Consider the following 22519-nt stretch of genomic DNA (forward strand, 5'->3'; position numbering starts at 1 on the left):
ATTTATTGTGCTACATGTCTTTGATTAAAAAAAAATCCAATAAGTGTATATTTATTGCTTTGGGTAAAAGTTCTAGCGTTTACAACCTATGGTGCAAAAAGTGAATCTTCCCATTTTGAAGCATCTCTGACTTTTCTGAGCACCTGTCGGGTTTCATGAGGTTCTAGAATTCCAGGATAGTATAAATACCCCCCAAATTACCCCATTTTGGAAAGAAGACATCCCAAAGTATTCACTAAGAGGCATGGTGAGTTCATAGAAGATTTTATTTTTTGTCACAAGTTAGCGGAAAATGACACTTTGTGATAAAAAAAATAAAAAGTTTCCATTTCTGCTAACTTGTGACAAAAAAAAAAAAATGAAATCTGCCATGGACTCACCATGCCCCTCTCTGAATACTTTGGGATGTCTACTTTCCAAAATGGGGTCATTTGTGGGGTGTGTTTACTGTCCTGGCATTTTGAGGGTGCTAAATTGTAAGCACCCCTGTAAAGCCTAAAGGTGCTCATAGGACGTTGGGCACCTTACCACACCTAGGCTGCAAAAAAGTGTCACATGTGGTATCGCCGTACTCAGGAGAAGTAGTATAATGTGTTTTGGGGTGTAATTTTACACATACCCATGCTGGGTGGGAGAAATATCTCTGTAAATGAGATTTTTTTTTTTTTTTTTTTTTTTTTTTTTTCCCACACAATTGTCCATTTAAAGAGATATTTCTCCCACCCAGCATGGGTATGTGTAAAAATACACCCCAAAACACATTATACTACTTCTCCTGAGAACGGCGATGCCACACGTGACACTTTTTTGCAGCCTAGGTGTGCTAAGGGGCCCAACGTCCAATGAGTATCTTTAGGATTTCACAGGTCATTTTGAGACATTTGGTTTCAAGACTACTCCTCACGGTTTAGGGCCCCTAAAATGCCAGGGCAGTATAGGAACCCCACAAGTGACCCCATTTTAGAAAGAAGACACCCCAAGGTATTCCGTTAGATGAGTTCATAGAAGATTTTATTTTTTGTCACAAGTTAGTGGAAAATGACACTTTGTGGAAAAAAACAAAAACAATAAAAATCAATTTCCGCTAACTTTTGACAAAAAATCTTCTATGAACTCATCATACACCTAACGGAAATACCTTGGGGTGTCTTCTTTCTAAAATGGGGTCACTTGTGGGGTTCCTTACTGTCCTGGCATTTTAGGGGCCCAAAACCGTGAGAGTAGTCTTGAAACCAAATGCCCCAAAATGACTGTTCAGGGGTATAAGCATCTGCAAATTTTGATGACAGGTGGTCTATGAGGGGGCGAATTTTGTGGAACCGGTTATAAGCGTATTATACACTTGCATTGCGGCAGATCGGGGGGTTAACAACCTGCCGGCGCTTCTAAACAGCCGGTGGGTTGACGTCGCGGGTGGGCGGAGCCCAATGCCGGGGGATGCGCGCGATCCCCGGTAATACAGTGTCCCAGAATCCGCCGCCGATCGGCGTTATGCAGTCCTGGGCGTGCCACTTTGCCGCCACCCATAGGTAGTGGGCGGTCGGCAAGTGGTTAAAGAAAAACATTTCTTTGTTACAGCTGATACAAATTTCACACAAGTCTCCAGGGTTTCTACTTCCTACTTTCATTGAAGCAGACATATTGTTAAAATCCTGTGTTTTCAAATTAGTTTATCTGCCATGGCAGTCAGGTGGCACAGGGGAGAGATCAAATTACAACTTGTGATTAGACACAGATGAGGGGTAAATAGACAGGCTAAACTCTCTCTAAATACATGCAGGGTACCGTTCTCAATGTTTTCCTTCAGTCCTGTGCAAGAGGCCAGGTCCACTTTAACTGATATATGAATAAGACCTCTGCCGAACAGCGCATGGCCACCTCTTTAACCCGCCTGGCAGTCTATTAGAAACTGCCAGGGGCAACACAGCATTTTATTAATTTTTTTTTAAATCATGTAGCGAGCCTAGGGCTCGCTACATGATAGCCGCTGTACAGCGGCATCCCCCCGCCCGCTTCGATCGCCTCCGGCGATCTTTGATCAGGAAATCCTGTTCAAAGAATGGGATTTCCTGAAGGGCTTCCCCCCGTCGCCATGGCGACGGGGCGGGATGATGTCACCGACGTCGTGACGTCAAAGGGAGTCCCGATCCACCCCTCAGCGCTGCCTGGCACTGATTGGCCAGGCAGCGCACGGGGTCTGGGGGGGGGGGGGGCGGGTGCGGCGATCTGCGGCTAATCGGCGGGTAGCAGCGGCGATCGGAATGCACACGCAGCTAGCAAACTGCTAGCTGCGTGTTGCAAAAAAAAAAAATTATGCAAATCAGCCCAGCAGGGCCTGAGAAATCCTCCTGTGCGGCATAGCCCGTGCTCAGCACGGGCTTACCGCCAGGGAGGTTAAGTCCAGATTCTGGCGGTATACAATATTGCCCAGTTCAAAACTACTAGTTCTGCATTGCCTCAGGTGTTTTCTGTGGAGGATTCCTCATAAGACACTAAAAAATAAAAAGGACCAGAATGGGGATCCTGAAGGCAACGAGTAGCAGGAATAGATTATGTGCACTGTCACATGCCCCCTACTGGTCAGACCTTAGTACCTTCCAATCTGCTTCAGCCCACAGACCATCCTATCTCATGGATGCAATCAATGTACCAGAGTAGCTAGAGTTGGGCAAACAGATGGGCCTGGAGGGTACAAGTGAAAACACAATTTACTACACACAATTTTACCAGTAAGCTACAATCACCTTTCAATTATAAGGGGAACGTTCCCTTCTGACTATTCTAAGCCTGTGGAAAGAAACGACACAACCTATTCTTACTGAAAAAATAGTTTTCTGGGTCTCTCCAGAGAGGCAAGGTTCATTCTGCTGTACTCAAACCAGGTAAATAGCCATAAAAATGACTTTTTGTCCTTTTATTAAAATATGCAATGTAATTATTAATGGATAAGGATTTGAGCTCTTGGTTAGGATTCGGTATGACAGTAGAGTTCTGTAAGCCAGTCAGGAGCCGATTTCATTGGCTCCTGACCCCGTCATCACTATGAGCCAATCTCATTGGCCCACATTGATCACAGTATATCCTCACGAACTCACCAGCACACCACCACTTAAAGCACTCCTTTATTGTGCATCCACAATTTTCCAACAATTGTTTCGGGGGCCACGCAGGGTCCCCCTTTATCAAGGCATGTGGTAACCACATGCCTTGATAAAGGGGGACCCTGCGTGGCCCCCGAAACAATTGTTGGAAAATTGTGGATGCACAATAAAGGAGTGCTTTAAGTGGTGGTGTGCTGGTGAGTTCGTGAGGATATATTGGAAACGTGGTACTGCCTATACCACTTCACCAAGCACCCCAATAATCTGAGATTGGATGGTGTGCCTGCTTCATTGGGAGAGACCACATTGATCACAGGGTCAGGAGCCAATGAAATCTGTTCGACTGTCTCACAGAGCTCTGCTGTCATAGCAACAGCAGAGCAAGTGCACCTTTAGCCTCAGGTGAACAGCAACATCGGTGATTCCGTGCGGTGAGAGGTCAGTAAGCCCTGTTTTTGGTACTAGCAGTCTCTGGCCCTTAAAGAGAACTGAGATGGTTAACTAGCACTTAGGCCCAGTGCACACCAAAACCGCTAGCAGATCCACAAAACGCTAGCGGTTTTTGGAGCTGATTCCAGAGCGATTCTAGGTATGTTTAGAGACGTTTAGAGACGTTTTCTAAACACACCTAGCGGTTTTGGGTGCGTTTTTGGGTAGCAGATTACACATATTGTTACAGTAAAAGCTGTTACTGAACAGCTTCTGTAACAAAAACGCCTGGCAAACTGCTCTGAAGTAGCGTTTTTCAGAGTGGTTTGCGTTTTTCCTATACTTTACATTGAGGACGAAACGCTTCCGAAAACCGCAAACGTGCAGCAGGAGGCGCGTTTGCGGCTTGGCAAAAACTTCAAACCGCCGGTGTGCACTATCCCATTGCAATACATTAGCCAAGCGTTTTTACAGGCGGATGCGGCCGGCGGATCGCTCCAAAAAACGCTCGGTGTGCACTAGGCCTTACTTATACTTACCTGGGGCTTCCTCCAGCCCCATGAGCACTGTGGCCTACCTCGCTGTCCTCCTTGGACCCTCCATTATGCCCTAATTACTCCCGGTAATCAGGGCAGTTGCGACCTTCTGCGCATACACAGCTCGGCCATGCACACAATTGCCCTTTTGTCCTCTGGAGCTGTGCGGATGACCGGATTACTGGGAGCCATTGTGCCAGAACGGAGGGGCTGAGGAGGACGGCGGCGAGGGAAGCCACAGTGCTCATGGGGCTGGAGGAAGCCCCAATAAGTATAAATAAGTGCCAGTGTACCATCTCTGGCACACTTTAAGTGGCCAGAGACTGCTGGTACACAAATGGTTAAACCACCAGCAAACAAAGCACACAAAATAAAGTTGATAGTACTTTTTCAACTACTTTTTGGTACTTTTTCAATTACAGAGTGCTGAAAAGTTATTTTAAAGAGAAGATTAAAAATGACCTCCTATGAGAAAAAGTAAATTGAATTAGGCCCATTCTGTATTTACTTTTTTGAATATCTTCAGGTACGCTTTACTGTTTGAGCTACAAATATAAATATTTTTTTTCATTTTACACTGGTATAATCACAAATTAATATTAACTTTAACAATAGTAATTATGGCTACCTAACTTGGGAATGGAATGAAGGACTGAGAGGCTTCACATATCCTTTACTGTTTGCAAGTGTTTATAAAATATTGGACTGGATTGGCAAGGATGACGTTATCTTCTTGGTATGTATTCTATGCCACTATTTTACATACACACAATTTGAGAATCATATTACTATATTTTGAATCCTGTTTAGATGTTGTTGTGGTAATAATAATAATAATAATTTTTTTTTATTTCTGTTCTACGGGGAGGAAAAGCAAGGGTGCCCTTCCTGGGGGGGGGGGGGGGAGGAGGGGGGGGTTACTACAAAAGAACAATAGAGGTCACTTGTTGGCAAACATTTCATTCCGACACTACAGATCCCTAATTATGTCGCCAGGGAGCATTTGCACTGACTTTAAATTTCTGAATACACTTTCCATGAAAGGTCTTTCCAGGCTAATAAAAAATGTAATATGTGTACCTCGCTTGACCTAACAGCCCTGCACGCATTATCTTGTATTGGAGTGGCGCAGGCACCTTTTTATATTTACCTGTTGCGGGTGGCTGGATCAGCTTCTCCTCTTCATCTACCTGCAGTGCTGCACTCCAGCCATCCTCTTCTGAGTTCCGATCACATGATCTGACATGTGATCGTAACCCAGGGGACGGTGTCTGCATTGAAGCGTCACCCGGTGATGGAAGAGACTCTTGCACCACGATGAAGTGCAGCAACGCTGATACCATCCCCTGGATTACGATCCCATGTCATAAGAGGATCACTCAGAAGAGGATGTTGGCTTTGCGGCACCGCGAGTTGAGGAGAAGCTGATCCAGCCACTCGGAACAAGTATAGATGAAGGCTACCTGCGCCGCTTTGCCAGGCTGGGGACAGCACACTTTCCCAATGGCAGAAAAAATCAGCCCTGCAGCGCACCTATAATTTTGCTATATGTGGCTGCTAAAGGGTTAAGGAACAGTTCAGGTTTGAGCCTGCTATTGACTAGATTATAAAACGTGCATTTCAACATCCTGATGCCATGTTCAGCTCTAAATGTAATAATCTTTTTAGTAGATCTGGATTCCAAGACTGATTCAGGCTGTGGTTTCCGGCCTAGCAGATGTAAGACTGTATGGTCTAATGAAATGCCTGGAAAATTCAGAAGTAGCAAAATGGGTGGTAAGTTAAAAAAAAAATTAAAAAAAAATTAAATTACTTGTGATCATATTCTGCCGCTGTTTCTGGTTCAAAAGTGGGTTCATGCTTCCATCTGCTGAAAAGCTTTATGGAGATGAAGATTTCATTTTTCAGCACGACCTGGCACCTGCTCACTGTGCCAAAACCACTGGTAAATGGTTTACTGACCATGGTATTACCGTGCTCAATTGACATGCCAACTCTCCGCGACCTGAACCCCATAGAGAATCTGTGGGATATTGTGAAGAAAAAGTTGAGAGACGCAAGACCCAACACTCTGGATGAGCTTAAGGCCGCTATCGAAGCATCCTGGGCCTCCATAACACCTGAGCAGTGCCACAGGCTGATTGCCTCCATGCCACGCCGCCTTAAAGCAGTCATTTATGCAAAAGGATTCCCGACCAAGTATTGAGTGCATAACTGAACATAATTATTTGAAAGTTGACTAATTTTTTTGTTTTAAAAACACTTTTCTTTTATTGGTCGGATGAAATATGCTAATGTTTTGAGATAGGAATTTGGGGTTTTCATGAGCTGTATGCCAAAATCATCAATATTAACCAGCTGAGCGGCCTGGACGAGCTCAGCTCGTCCAGTACCGCCGGAGCCTGCCGCTCAGGCCCTGCTGGGCCGATTTGGCTCAAATAAAAAGCAGCACACGCAGCCGGCACTTTGCCAGCCGCGTGTGCTGCCTGATCGCCGCTGCAGTGCGGCGATCCGCCGCATGCAGCGGCGAAAGAGGGTTCCCCCAGCCGCCTGAGCCCAGCGTAGCCGGAACAAAAAGTTCCGGCCAGCGCTAAGGGCTGGATCGGAGGCGGCTGACGTCAGGACGTCGGCTGACGTCCATGACGTCACTCCGCTCGTCGCCATGGCGACGAGGTAAGCGAAACAAGGAAGGCTGCTCATTGCGGCCTGCCTTGTTTATTCTGGGCGCCGGAGGCGATCGGAAGATCGCCTCCGGAGCGCCCTCTAGTGGGCTTTCATGCAGCCAACTTTCAGTTGGCTGCATGAAATAGTGTGTTTTTTTTTTTTTTTTTTTTTAATAAAAAAAAAACCCTCCCGCAGCCTCCCTGGCGATCTTAATAGAACGCCAGGGTGGTTAAAACAATAAAAGGCTTGAGCTACTTCAGTTGTGTGTATTTGAATCTAAAATATATGAAAGTCTAATGTTTATCAGTACATTACAGAAAATAATGAACTTAATCACAATATGCTAATTTTTTGAGAAGATCCTGTATATTTCAGTTTCCCCACATCTCACCAGCAGTATATGGTGTCCAACCTAGGCAGAGACCTTGCAACACTGTCCACATGCATTTCTTCTAGATGCACATTTGTAGTGGGTACATTGTACACTTCCCATGGGGCTGGACCTATTCACATACGTAACTGTTTATGTATAGACTTGGCACCTAGGGGCATGGTATAATGGTGTCACCACGAGATGTGGACAGATGCTTGGCCTATAGTTGAGTGAAGCACAGTTCATCACTGGTAGACAGCAGGAGATGATATGGATTTGCAGGTCGATTTGTTAAAATTCAGCAGCGCAAGTAAAAAAAAATAAGGGTATGAATGCTACACGTGGTAGTGCTGCGCACGCTCCTTTCAAATATTGGGCACTCCTTTAATGTGCAGCGAGATGTGAAGTATTGCAACCACGATACTTCACCATCATGGCCGCTACTATGAGTTAAAAAAAATCAGCTAAGTCGACCTAATAGTGAGGTAGTTATGATGCCTAGTAATTTTTCTCTTAAATTTACTTACAAACGTCATTTGTATTGTTTTGAATTTTCACTTTGGCAATGATCTAGCAATTAAGATCTTTTTTTTTTTATTTTGGCGACGCAGTTTTAAAAAAAAAAATTGTTGACGTTGCAGTGCGCATGCGCAGAAGCGTATTTTTCACAATGTGCTTCCATGCACTTCCGCATACTCCCCCCCCCCCCCCCCCCCCCCCCCCCCTTAAGCAGGAAGTGACGGCAAGTGCGTGACCAGGCAGGGAACGCTGGGAACTAATGTGGTGCTCCCTGAAGACCTGTTTCTGGGAGTGCGGCGGGTGCGACACGTCGCATTGCTGCCGTCAGTTTACAGTGTGAAACTGGCCTGAAGAGTAAAGCTGGATTCACACTGGTCTGTGGGCCAGATTTATCAAAGAATTACTGGCATTTTTTTTCTTCTTAAACTGTTCTAACCAGCAGAGGAACTGTTCTGCATGATAAGAAACTTCTCAAATCCTAGGAAATAGCGGCAGTTTAGCGTGGATTTCTAGAGCTGCACTACTGTTAAGAAAAGTGCATATCCATCCCTAAACTGCCACAGATTAAGAAGTGCTTAATAGCAGTTCTACATCTTGTGCAGCAGTGCAGGCTAGGCATGATTTGTGAAGTGCCCTGCTGCCAGGTGTCCTGTGAAGCTGTTCTGTGCTTAACCCTTCCAGTGGTGGACATTGATGCAATACAGCAGATGTATTGGTTACCTCAGCAACAGCAATTCCTCTCACACACTGCACTGTCTTAGAGACCTTCGTAACTCCTATTCCTAACAGGAAACTGCACTATTTAGTAATTTCTTAGGATGTCTGAGACAGTTCTGCACAGATTTCTAAACACCTACCAATATTTTGTCTCACTCTTGATAAATGTCCCCCTATGAGTCTTCTGCATGAGTTTCCTTCTGCATTGCTGTCAGTTGTTCAGTTGTTTTTCTGCATGTGAAAAAAACTTTCAAGTGTCAACTAGCCCATTAATGAACATTGGTTTTCAGTTTTCCTGTGCAGAAGTCGCACAGAAAACCAGACTAGTATGAATCCAGACTGTTATTCTGCTTCCCGCAGTTTAGTAAATTCACCCCGTAGTATCATCAATAACTGCATATCATGTTTTATAATTCTGTACACCTTTCCTTTTTTGTTTCAGTACTTTTGTCAGCTGTGCTCTTGGTTTACATGGTACTGCTGCACAAGAACTCTCACAAACACAATGGAAACTGTACTGGGTACTTTTGCTTTGTATTATTTTCCTCTGGAAGGCTCCACTACAAAGAACAGGTAAAAATGTGCCACAAAACTGGCTGAGCAGCTTCTGTGTATTCCTCTTTGGTGTACTAAAAATCTCACTCTTCTTGTTTTCTAGCACCAGGTATCTGTTCTTTGTGGCTTTGGCCTTTCTGATCAGACCAACGGCTATTATTCTCTGGATTCCTTTGCTTATTTATCACTTCTTTAAAGAACAGAAAAAACTAGACTTGATTTTACAGCAGTGTTTACCTGTCGGGTGAGTTTTGCAGTTTAATGTTGCATGGTGGCATTCTTTCACAGTATATTCTACTTCTAATCTGTAAAACTTCATAAAGCCTTATCTGGAAGCTATCATATTTATTTTTCTTTTAAACAATACCAATTGCCTGGCAGTCCTGCTGATCTCTGGGCTGGTGCACACCAGAGCAGTTCTGGAGCGTTTTTTTTATGTATTTCAGTGGGCTGGTGCACACCAGAGTGGTCAGTTTTTTCCACAAACGCAAACTCGGGGGCTGCAGCATTTTTTAGATTTCTGAGGCGTTTCTGCCTCAATGTTAAAGTATAGGAAAGTGGAAAACTGCTCTGAAAAACGCTAGATCAGAGCGGTTTTCCAGGCATTCTTGTTACAGAAGCTGTTCAGTTACAGCTTTACTGTAATAATATATGAAATCTGCTACACAAAAACGCTCCAGAAAACGCTAGGCATGTTTAGAAAACCTCTCTAAACATGCCTAGAATCGCTCCGAAAATCTGCTTCCAAAACCTCTAGCGTTTTGCGGATCTGCTAGAGGTTTTTGGTGTGCACTGGCCCTCTTTCTCTGCAACAGCCGTGTCCGAATTTCACACCTGAAACAAGCATGTAGGTAATTGGGTCAGAGAACCTGATCTGCATGCTTGTCTATGGTCTGCATGCTTGTCCTTGGTCTATGGCTCAAAGTATTAGGGTAGGAGCACACTAGGCAGAATGGCGTATGTGCATTGTAAAACACAAATGCGATTCTGCCTAGTGTGTTCCTACTCTTAGAGGCAGAGGCTCAGCAGGACAGCCATCAATTTGCATTATTTAAAATGAAATAAATATGGCAGCCTCCATATTACTCTCACTTCAGGAGTTACCTAGCAAAATACCACTCCTTTTCAAAAGACTTGAATACAGAAGCTGCTCCTTCCAGTTAAAGCAAGGTCACTCCAGTGGCAGCTGCTTCCAGTTGGCGCGCAGCAGTCCTGCTCTCATTCAGGTGCTATGGCCATGGATTTGTTGCTAGGGTTAGTAGACCTTTAACCACTTCGCCGCCCAGGTACAGTATATCTACGCTCCTTTGGACTCCAGCTCCCCGCCCGGAACATAGATATACGCACCCGCTGCCGCCTCTGTCTGCGCTCGCACGTGCGCGCCTCCCGCGATCGTGCACACCGCTGCCCGCTCGTCTGGAGATCAATGATCGGAAAAAAAACATTCCCGTTCGTTGATCTCTGCCCCCCAGCAATGATCGGCTGCTTCTATGAGAAGCAGCGCGATCATTGTGAAAAAAAAAAATCAAGTTTCGCAGCCTCCCTGAACCTCCTGCAAGCGTACTTCCTACGCTTGCAGGACGCATTTACAAAAAATTACTGTGGCCATCTTGTGGCCAAAAAGTAATACTACACCCAAAAACATTTTTCACATACAAATACATTATTTTCTAATATAAAATTAACTCATTGACTCCCACACTCCCCAATTGTTACCAATTTTTTTGTTTTTTTTTTATTTATTTTTTTGGTAATAAAAAAATAAATAAATTACAATTAAAAAAAACATAAATAGTTATCTTAGGGACTGAAATCTTTAAATATTTATATCAAGGGGGTAGAACACTGTTACTTTATAAATTATGGGCTTGTAATTAGGGATGGACGCAAAACTGAAAAAAAATGCACCTTTATTTGCAAGTAAAATATTGGCGCCAAACATTGTGATAGGGACATAATTTAAACGATGTAATAACCGGGACAAATCGGCAAATAAGTTGCATGGATTTTAATTACAGTAGCATGCATTATTTAAAAACTATAATGGCCAAAAACTGAAAAATGATTTTTTTTTTTAAAAAAATGTTTTCCTATTTTCCCATTAAAACACATTAAGAATAAAATAATTCTTGGCATAATGTCCCGCCTAAAGAAAGCCTAATTGGTGGCGAAAAAAACAAGCTATAGTTCATTTCATTGTGATAAGTAATGATAAAGTTATAGGCGAATGAATGTAAGGAGCGCTGAAAGGTGAAAATTGTTCGGATGCTGAAGGGGTAAAACTCCTCAGTGGTGAAGCGGTTAATGTGCTGACCTCTACTGTCATTAGCAGAAGCTGATATGACCATTCCTCTAGATCAGTGTTTCTCAACATTTTATTGGTATGTACCCCCTTTAAAACCCTGTACTCACCAAGTACCCCTTAGCATAGTAAACATTATCACAAGTATCCCTTGACAAATATATATTTAAAGCTAGTACATGATAATTGGTTCTAAACTATTTCCAAGCCTTTACTATTGCTTTTAATTCGCTAAAACACTAATTTGGTGTTGTTTAAATAGGATTTATCATTTTCTACAACTCTAAATTTGTTATTCTTGGTTAAGTATATAAAGCCCGAGAACCCCCTGGAACCATCAGAAGTACCCCCTGGGGTACGCGTACCACACGTTGAGAACCTAGGTTCTAGATACCATGTGGTTTCACACTGAATTTTAATTACATTTTAAAAGGAACCTTAACTGAGAGGGATAGGGATGTTTCCTTTTAGGCTACTTGCACACCAAGACGTTGCGTTAGGTGCCACGTTAAGGTCGCATAACGTGCACCTAACACAACGTATGGTGCTGCAAGATAGGACGGTAGAGTGAGCCGCGTTAGGCGGCTCTATCCCTATAAGGTCTCCCAGAGTGGCGCTGATTGGCCGGCGGGACCACGTGATGCGGAGCGAGACACTCCGCATCACGTGGTCCCGCCGGCCAATCAGCTGCCGCCAGTGCAGTAAATATTAAGTAGCCATGTGCGCGGCTACTGTAGCTGGCTCTCCCTGCCTCCTCTCTGCCCCCCACTGAGCATGTGCAAACAGTCTAACGCGGCTATAGCCGCTCTAACGCCGTAGCATGCTGCACTGTCGGGAGAACGTGCAGCGTTACATGTAACGCAACGTGGGCTGTGTGAACAGCCCACTTGTGTTACATTGCTGTGCGTTGGGGGAGCGTTACAGGCGCACTAATGTGCGCCTGTAACATCCCTGTGTGTAAGCAGCCTTAAACGATACCAGTTGCTTCACAGTCTGCTAATCTCTGTCTGCCGTAGTGGCTGAAACAAGCATGCAGTTAATCCAGTCTGACTTTAGTCAGAACACCTGATCTGCATGCTTGTTGAGGGGCTGTGCCTAAAAGTATTAGAGACACAGAATCAGCAGGAGAGTCAGGCAACTGGTATGATTTTAAAAGGAAAAATCCTTATCCTTCTGTTTAGGTTCCCTTTAGTTTGCAGATGTTTTCCTAGTTGATAGCAGGGCAGTGACAAACATCCGTTTTCTGTTTCTAAGTACTTCGCCACATAGCAACACCAGCCCTTCTTGCAGAGAGAGATTGTTTTAACTCCTTTTACTCAGCTGCTCCATGGAATGTGACCGAATTTTTAAAAGACTTATGTGTACTTGCAGAAGCCTTATTCTGTACAAGAGGGCACCACTTGGAAAGGGCTTAGAAGAACTGTAGTGAAAATAATACTGTATAAAATGTGCTTTTTTTTTTTTTTTTTTTTTTTTTTTATACAATGTTCATATTATTTAGTCAGTGTTTGCCATTGTAAGATCTTTCCTCTCCTTTATTTACATTCTGTATTTTGTCACTGGTGGTGACCTCTTTAGTCCAGCCGTGTGATTTTGTACAGAATGTTCGTTACTGAGAGTTCAATGCACAGATGGCGATTCTGCTTGCTTGGCAGTTGGAAAAAAAAATGTTGTTTCCCACAATGCACTGAGGTTCACAGTCAGCAGACTGTCAGGACTATGGTCATGACATCACACTGTGGGAAGGGATTTACCACAATATCAGCCATACAGACCCCCCGATGATCCGTTTGAGAAAAGGAAAATATTTCTCATGGTAAAGTGGGTATCAGCTACTGATTGGAATGATGATCAGTCCTTATTTAAAGCTCCTCTTTAAGGTGGCCATAGATCTAGTGATTTTGGCAGCTGATCGACCAAGAGACCTCTCTTTCTGATCCAATCTGTTGGCTGCCATAAACTGCATGCTGATTCCTGATCATATTCACCATGAAATCTTTCGGGTTTTGGCCTTGTGACGTCACCTCGCTGCGCCCCTCCCCCCAGGTGCTTTACCTGTGCGCAGCTGTCTTTGCACTCTTCATCATTCGCACCCCACCTGGTTGCTGGCAAATAACACATGGGGCACACTGCTTCACGTTAGCTTGCCCCCCTCTCTCATTTCCTTGTTGGCGCTCTGTATATAATGGGGCCTGAAAAGGTCACATAGCTATCCTTGATAAAGCCCATCCAGGAGAATCGTTTAGGATCACCGGTGGTCAACTGACTTCAACTTCCTGTTCTCCTGCTAGGAACCGCACTTTTCACTGTTTCAGCCAGTCATTTCTGGTTGTCCTTATTTCTCCCTACTTCTGCTCAATCTTTTCACAATCTTTGGCAGTATCCTTTTTGTCCCCTAATTATGTTTTATGGTTGTTCAATAAAGATTGTATACTTTTATAATTACTGGGCTGGTGCTGTGTTTTTGAGGCACATTCTGTTTTTTGGTTCTACTGTGTGACATCACACAGGAAGTAGAGTGCAGATACAGCGGCCCACAAGTATAGTATAAATGTGTGGGGGGCGGGTTCATGTACATTTGTGGGGGATGCGGCCAGGGGTTTCTATCGCTTTCGTCCATGTTACCACTACATGCATGATCACGCATATCTGCCCAATATTTTCTAGCATGTCGATGCATGTGACCAATTTTGGCCTGAAATTGTCCATCGGCAAGCTCTTGGCACTGATTTTTATCAGATTTGATGATTATCAAATCTGATGGTCAATTAGCTGCCAAGTCTTCAGATGTATGGCCACCTTTGCCCTGATTACTAAGATAGTATATTTATGCTTGGGGCTGGGCTTTAGGAATGCCAGTTGAGTTCAGAATCCTGATCCAGATTGCTATAATACAGGCTGTGATTGTTGACATGTGGTTTGTTTGTGTGTAGCATCTAATGCTGGCATAGAATTGCACATTGCCTCTCAATCATCATCTTTTTACTTTGTAGACTCTTTACTTTTGGGACCTCACTGATAATTGACAGAGTATTTTTTGGTAAGGTAAGTTTCATTGACTGCTGATAGTTAGTTCTATATTCTGACTGTTTTATCAGGTATTTCTATATACATTACTCCCAAATATGCAAATCTACAGTATTTGTGTCCCTAAAAGCCAGGCACATCCAGAACCACTGATGTAAAGTGAGCTTGTAAATTTTACAGAATACCCAGATAGATGATGAGCTGTCTGGGTACTTTGTGCTGCTCGTCCAAGTCCTTTCCCATAGAGCCATATCAATGCATGCCATGCACCAATGAGGACTAGAAAGTCCAAAACGGGCTGTCTGCATGTTGGCTCTGTAAAATTTATAAGATACTGTTTAGGCTTTCTATACACCAGCAGTTCTAGATGTGTTCCTGGCTTTCAGGGGCATAGAGATGATTTTCATATTCGGGAGGGATGCATCATGGGATACCACACTTGCTCACCTAACCTCCTTAGCGGTATGATTATTTCAAGATTTAGTTTCTGAAAGCAGTACAAATATTTCTCCCCCCCGCTCCATCTTTTTGGCCTTGTTCACATTGCATTCAGCTCGCGTGTCCATCAGCGTTGGGCTGTTTTTGCGGTGTCATTTCCCCCTTCACTCAAGTCAGGGAGTGAACTCTTGGATCCGGAAAAATACAATGTATGTATTCTTAAAAACACGAGCACAATCCCTACACAAAGCGATATTGTGAGCGTTTTGCGTTGCTCCTAGACTTTTTCCATTGAGGCGGAATAGCCTGCCTCAAAAATGGTACACGCACTGCTTTACTGAACGGACAGCGCACGACCCGCGCTGATATGAACTTTCTCATAGACATTCAATGTCCACGAAGTCGGGGGGTGTTTTTCAAAAATGCACGCGGGCGAAAAAAAGCCAAAAATGTCTGCAGTGTGAACAAGCCCTTCCTGAGTGTTGGTAGCCAGAATGTGATCCAATACAGGTAGAAACACACACACTTCAGAATAGGCCATCAGGTAGTGCACCCCATCACCTGTGCAGAGTGCGCAGCCTAGATCACTCACCTCCCCAGGAAGTCTTAATCCTGTCCTTCAGTGGGCGCTGCATTTCTATGCTGAGATGGCGCTCTATCGTAATGTACAGACAGCAATTTCCGCATAGTGGCGGGGCCCCGGGCAGACACAGGGAAGATGGGCTGCTGCCGCTGGCTCCTGGCGAGGTGAGTGATCTATATCTCTGCTGTGATCGCTGCACATGGCTCTCCCAGCGCTGTCCAAGTTTTGTTTGGAATTATGACTATTCGCTGTAGTGCAATGGAGCTGAATAACTTCTATTGGAAACTCTGACTTCTGATTATCTACCAAATTTGCTTATAGAAAATGCAGTATTGAGACACACTGATAGCCTTAGGGCCCGTTCACACTGCACGCGTTTCCAGCCGCGTTTTGGAAACGCGTGCAGGAGGCCGACACGCATTACATCAGACAGTGCATAGAGTGCACTGTCTGATGTTCACACTGCATGCGTTCCGGACCTGTGTGGTCCGGGAACGCATGCTGCACGCAGATTTTGACAAAACGCGTGGCTGTCCCATTCACTTTTCAGTGATGGGATCAGCCACGCAACGCACACAAACGCGAATGGCCATGCGTTCGTACGCGTTGCGGTCCGCACGCGTTCCGCACGCATGGACATCCGCATTTGTGATCTGAACGGGCCCTAAGGCCTGGTGCCCACCAGAGTGCTTCCTGCAGCTCCTTCTAGGAATCTGCAGCGATTCCACAAGAGCTGGGGCAGTACAAGCCTATGGCGGTGATTCCACAGGGGCAATTGCGAAACTCGTAATCTGTGTCTGCAGCATTTTCAGAGCGATTTTTCATTCAAGGAATGCAGAGCCCAAAATGGTATTCCTTGAAATTGCTCTAGAAATCATTGGTTGTTTAGTGGTGTGGGGTTTCTTTTTTTTTTTTTTTTCTTTTTGATATATCTATCTATCTCTATCTATCTTATAATTTTTTTTTTATTTCCCCCCCCATCCCCATTTGGTCATTTGCACCGTCTAACCACCAGCTCTAAGGGCTGGTGCACACCAGAGCGGTTCTGGAGCGTGTTTTACAACGCTTGCAGAGGGAAAACCGCTTGGCTAATGAAAGTGAATGGGATGGTGCACACCAGAGCGGGTCGTTTTTTCCACAAATGCAAATTTGGGGGCTGCAGCATTTTTTATTTTTTTTTAGATTTCTGAGGTGTTAAAGTATAGGAAAGTGGAAAACTACTCTGAAAACGCTAGATCAGAGCGGTTTTCCAGACGTTTTTGTTACAGAAGCTGTTCAGTAACAGCTTTTACTGTAACAATATTTGAAATGTGCTACACAAAAACACTCCAAAAAACGCTAGGCATTTTTGAAAACGTGCCTAGAAATCTCTCTGAAATCTGCTTCAAAAACCTCTAGCGGTTTGCAGATCTGCTATAGGTTTTTGATGTGCACTGGGCCTAAACCAGTTTATTGCCTTCATTCATCCCACAATCCTACTCTCTTATTCGTTCCCTGAACGAGAATGGCGAAATTGCAACTCTTACTGTAATATTCAATGTGAAACAGCAGTGAATATTTTTTTTGTGTGTGTGTGTGAGACCTAGTAATTCCTTTGTAAGACTGGTCTGATTTAACTTGGACAAGAGCATGGAAAAAGCGAGTAAATGCTGTACACTAATTCTGTATTATATATGGTACATGTTCATTTTGTTATTGAGGATCTCCAGTCACAGCCATATTCTGCTTTTTGTTTTTAGTGGACTTTTGTTCAGTGGAACTTTCTGAAGTTTAATGTGCTGCAAAATATTGGATCATTCTATGGGTCTCATCCATGGCACTGGTACATCACGCAGGGCTTTCCAGTCATCATCGGCACCCACCTACCATTCTTTATACATGGCTGCATTGTGTCCCCGAAGAGATATAGAGTTCTTCTAGTAGCTGTTATCTGGACTGTGCTGATATACAGGTAACTGGAATGTGGTGTTGGCCTTATTGGATGCTAAATACAATCCTAATGCAGCCAAGGTGTGTTTTTTGTTGTTGTTGTTTTTGTTTAATGAGAAAACTCCCTAAGGGCCCGTTTCCACTATTGCGTTGCGAAATCGCTGCGGCAAAATGCGGATGCGAATTTTCGTGCAAATTCGCATGGATGACGATGTCTGTGAATTTAACCATGGCAATGCCGGTGTGCTTTTCAATTGATTTCATGTGAATTCGCATGAAAATTCGCATACCAAAACAGCATGCGAATTCCCTATTAAATACATTAGCGGCGATTCGCATGCATTCCACTCGCAGGCGAATTCTGCGGCTCTTTTGTGCGTTTTTTCACCGCTGAAAAAAACGCACCTCAACAACGCTACAGTGGAAACAGGCACATCCACTTGCATTACATGTGCGAATCCGCATGCGTTGGATGCCCTAAAAAGCAATATGATAGTCTCTATCAGTCCTATGTTTTAAAAAGACCATTTGCCTTGGCTATGTGCATTCCTCAGATGTCAGAATCACACATATCTAACATGCATGCAGTCATTTGCACTGATCAGTGACGCAGAATGCAGGCGTCTCATTTCAAAAGCTCCTCTGCAACCATGCAGAAAAGCATTTTATCAACTTTCAGCGGTGCTACCCAGCAATCAGCAGTTTTGACCCCCACAAGGGGACACGGAAGTGCGGCGGTTGTGCGCATACAAGGGTAAGCAACGGTAACAAGCACTTGTCTTTTTATTTGAGTCGTTTACTGCCCTGCAAGCGTCCGTGTGAACCAGCCCTTAAGGGAGGAGAGCAGGTTCACTCGGTGAAGAAGCAAGCAGCTTGTTTAAAAGGAATTCAGCAGTAGCACCCTCCTTCTTTCACTTCAGGATTCCCATTTAACCTTCTCATGTGGGGCCTAGTTCCTGTTTTTGTCAACAATACACATTTAGCAGGGTTTATTTAAATGTTGTAATTTTTTTGTTTTTTTTTGTGTTTCAAACTCAGATGCATTTTTGATATGGGAAGTTTATCAGCTTATGGTCAGGATTCATTAACGGGAACCTAAATTGAATAATAAAAAAAAAAATCACTTACCTGGGGCTTCTACCAGGTCCCCCCTGCAGCTGCTCTGTGCAGAGATCGAGTCTCCAGTGCCCTGCTGCCACTAAGTTTCGTTCTTGCCAATTCAGCCATGTGCATGGCGCCTGCGCGGCTCTGGCTTTGCTTGTCCTCTGTCCCGTTCCCGCCACCGGGAGCGTTCTGCGCATGCAGAAGTGTGCGTGGGAGCATGCTCAAGCGCGCGGCCAAGGCCATGCAGGTGCAGTGGCCATCGACTGGCCAGTTGGCAAGAACGATACTAAGTATTGGGATTGGTGGATCGTCGACTGATTTTATTTTTTTTTTTTTTTCTTCGTTTAGGTTACCTTTAAGCTGAAGAGGATACACAAAGTAGACCTAGAGTAAGAGGCTAACTGGGGCTAGCCAGCATCTGCCTGTATACTTCCACTTGTAGCAGGCAACTTGACCAGTCTTTCTTGCACTATCCTGTACACAGGTAGTCCCCAACTTACAAACGACCCGCCAACATGAAAGGCTTGATCACATCGCGATAATGTAATTTCCGTGGTGGTGGGGGGGAGGTTTGATGAAGTGCCCCCCCCTCACATGACATACAGGAAGCGGTGCTATACACTAGATGCTGCAGGAGGCTGAGTGGCTAGACAGACAGTGCTGGACTCTGGCTGGAAGGTGAGTCCAGCACTGCTGCTTGGAGGCAGAGGGGAGGCCCAGAGGGGGACAAAGAGAGATGCAGGGAAAGCCCCGAGGGGGGGGGGGGGAAACAGGCACTGGAGGAGAAAGAGGGGGACACTGGAGGCAAAAGGGGGGGGGGGCACATTGGAGCCAAGGGCACAGAGATGGCACAGCATTCTGACTTAACAGATTCAGGTTAAGAATGAACCTACAGTCCCTATCTCGTTTGTTAACCAGGGACTACCTGTATATGTGCATTTTCCTAACAAACTGTAAGATGAATGTGAATGACAAGCAATTTTCTTCAATTTTGTCAGTGGGAATATTCATCATCCTTTTATGTTCTGATTTATAGGATACAATGCACCTTTCTAAGTCATTATTTGGGGGATGCTGCGTAAGGACTCGTTTCAACTATTGCGGTGCGGAATCGCCTGGATTCCACCGCTGATAAATTAGCATGTGGATGCGATTCCCCATGCGTTTTTTGCCGCGAATTCGCATAGGTGAGGGTATATGCGATTTTAACCATGTCACTGCCTGTGTGAATTTACATCGGTACCTATGCGAATTCGCGGCAAAAAACGCATGGGGAAAACTCATGCGATTTCCCTATTAAATACATTGCATGCGATTCGCATGCATTCCACTCTCAGGCGAATTCGTTGGCTCTTTTGTGTGTTTTTTCACCGCTCAAAAAAACGCACATCACCAACGCAACAGTGGAAACAGGCCCATTTACTTGCATACCATGTGCGAATCTGCATGCGTTGGACGCATGCGGATTCGCGATAGTGGAAACGAGCCCTAACTAACGGGGTTTAGCCTTTTTTATTATTTCCCTGCCCTGGCTTTGTTACAGTTGTGGTCCTCAGGTGTGCAGGTCCATCTCCCTGGGGTTCCCTGCCACCATCAAGTAAATTCTGAGCCTCAGCTGCGAGGCATCCAGCTGGCACCACAGGAGCAGAAATGGGCCACTGCACTACAGACTGAGAGGCCAGCCTCTGTGCTAAAACGTACATACTATACAATGCCAAGTGCAGTAGAGCTAGGATTAGGATGCATTGTGAAAGTGCAGTGTATAGTTTTGTATTTATGGATGGACACCCTACAAACGGCAACAATTTGAGATCCAGTACCCTATCTTCTAGAAATCCACAGCCAGCAGCATGCATGTAAAGAGAATGATGGGGCACCCCTGTGTTCACCAAATAGCTCCAGCCAATAGTAGTAATGCAGGGGATGTCTGTCTCTCTCAGCTTGTCACTGATGATCGCTCTTGCCAGTGTTGACCCGTGTAACAATGAATGGTAATTTAATTGTGGTGTTTTTTTCTTTCTTTCTTTCTTTTAAAGCTTTTTGAGCCATAAAGAATTTCGCTTTATCTATCCGGTACTGCCCCTTTGCATGGTGTTCTCTGGTAAGTAAAGATGATGATACAAAATGATGCACCTTTTTTCCATTTATTTCTATTGCTGCAGTAAGAAAATGTATCATGATTTTCATTATTACTATCCTTTTACGGACAAAAAGTAGGTGCGTGAAATCTATGCCCTGTTTACTGCCTCTTATTCCTGCCAGGGCATTGTTTTCAGTCACTTATGGCTGTGTGCTTCCATTGCTGCTGTACCCAGCTGAGCTCTGTATGCTGGTCATTAGTTTCTGACCCTGTGATGACATAGGCAGCATGCTGGCGTAGAGGATAGCCTTGCAGCATAGCAGGATAGTGGCATATTCTTGCTGTACTGGGTCCCCGTTTCTATCTGCATGGCGTTTGTATGTTCTGCCCGTGTATGTGTGGGTTTCCTCTGGGCACTTCGGCTTCCTCTCACATTCCAAAAACATACAGATAAGTTAATGGGACAAAGTGACATTACTAGATATAATCTGTAAAGCACTGTGGAAGATGACAGCAGTGTATAAATAATAATAATCATCGCTGTGAACCAATCGCAGTGTAAAATGGGGAAAAAGGCTTTGGTTAAGGTGCCAGAGCTGTGCAGTCCTAAAAGGGTTTTTTTTTTTTTCCCCTTTTTAAAAAACCGTGTAACTCATATTTGTCTGAAACTCCACCTTCTGGTGGGACTGGAAAGTTTAGTGTTTAGAAACAGTACTCGCTTTTTGCTGGGAATACACAATGCAAATTCCTGTCCAATCAACAGGATTATTTCCGACGTGTGACCTAGTTCTGATTGAGAAAGAGATTGATTTTGACATTGCAAAATCAATTTATCGATCAGGAGCAATTTGGACTTGTACTCAGTACAACTTCCCATCCAATCACACGTCAGTCGGACGGGAAATTGCATTGTGTGTTCCCAGCATTATTGTGGTTTACTAAATGTGATTTACCTCCATCTCCAGACAAAAAGTATATAAAACAAACTGGAATGAAGATAATCTTTCTCACAAAGGCTTTCTCCAGTCCCGAATCATCCTTTTCTACTCTATCATGTCCTGTGTTCCCAGTCCCTGCAGTGAAGCCTATGATAAATGTCTGTCTGTACACCCTTTGGGTGGTGGCTTGGTCTTTCAAAGTCACCCCATGGAGCTGAGTGCTGGAAGAGGCCACAGTCTTGGATTTGAAGCTTTTAATTAATTGCTGAGAGCCATGGGTATATAAGAGAGGATGACCAGTGTACCACCTTAACCTTCAGTCCACACCTTGTCAGCTGAGTTGATTGCATACTCATTAACCTCATTAGTAAAGCAGCAAAGTTTTTGTTTTAGTTTTTTTTTTTTTTAGGACTGTAATATCGCTAGTTACACCAGCATATGGAATGTCTCAAAAATCATATATAATACTCTGTCACTGCATACACCTGTGTCCGTACGGTCTTGCCTGGCACATGGCACGAGCCATTGGCGAGCTTTGGTCAGCAGTTGGAATGGGTGCGAGTGTGGGGTCACATGCCAGCCCGTTATTAAACCGGCTTTGTGGCTTGTAGTAAATATTCCTTTTTGATACCTTATGTATTCCCGCTAAAGCTACGGGGTGGTGCCCCTCTGACCTCTCATCTGTATGAGATCTGCCATCTTCCTTAGGAGAGACCACAGCTGTGCTGCATTTTGATGTTCCTAGCATCTCTGTACTCTACGGACTACATGTCCCGGCATGCATTGCAGCGATTACGCAACTTTGCTGGGAACCTCAAAATGTGGCACAGCTGCAGTCTCTCCCCCTGATAGCCCATTCTATTATGAACCGAGGTTCATTTTATATATTTTTAGTTCCAAGTGTTTAGTTGCCTTTAAGATCCACTGTTTAAGTTTAATAAGTAAGTCATAACATGTAAGCAAATGTTTGTTTGTTTTTTTTAAACAGGATTATCTTTATCCCATTTTAAACGATGGAAGAAAACAGCGATTGGCCTTTTAGTGTTGTCAAATATGCTTCCTGCACTATATACCGGCTTAGTGCATCAAAGAGGAACACTTGACATAATGTCCAACATTCAGCAGCTGTGCGGAATGGAGAATTCTTCCCTCTTGGTTTTGATGCCATGCCACTCCATTCCTCACTACAGGTAAGCCGTTGTAGTACTAGTTAAAGTGAACTTG

General features: G+C 44.3%; 1 protein-coding gene across 2 annotated transcripts in view; it reads left to right on the plus strand.

Annotated features, from left to right (window-relative positions):
- Positions 1–22519, plus strand: part of PIGB (phosphatidylinositol glycan anchor biosynthesis class B) — a 49852-nt gene that overhangs the window by 5948 nt on the left and 21385 nt on the right. For both annotated transcript variants that reach the window (XM_068275489.1, XM_068275490.1), the window contains 8 exons: positions 4682–4802; positions 5738–5842; positions 8782–8912; positions 8998–9138; positions 14190–14241; positions 16984–17195; positions 20314–20378; positions 22284–22485. In XM_068275489.1, the coding sequence (XP_068131590.1) occupies positions 4682–4802; positions 5738–5842; positions 8782–8912; positions 8998–9138; positions 14190–14241; positions 16984–17195; positions 20314–20378; positions 22284–22485 (1029 nt within the window). The remainder of the gene's footprint in view (positions 1–4681; positions 4803–5737; positions 5843–8781; positions 8913–8997; positions 9139–14189; positions 14242–16983; positions 17196–20313; positions 20379–22283; positions 22486–22519) is intronic.

Source organism: Hyperolius riggenbachi, chromosome 3 (assembly GCF_040937935.1).
Source record: "Hyperolius riggenbachi isolate aHypRig1 chromosome 3, aHypRig1.pri, whole genome shotgun sequence".
Taxonomy (NCBI): domain Eukaryota; kingdom Metazoa; phylum Chordata; class Amphibia; order Anura; family Hyperoliidae; genus Hyperolius; species Hyperolius riggenbachi.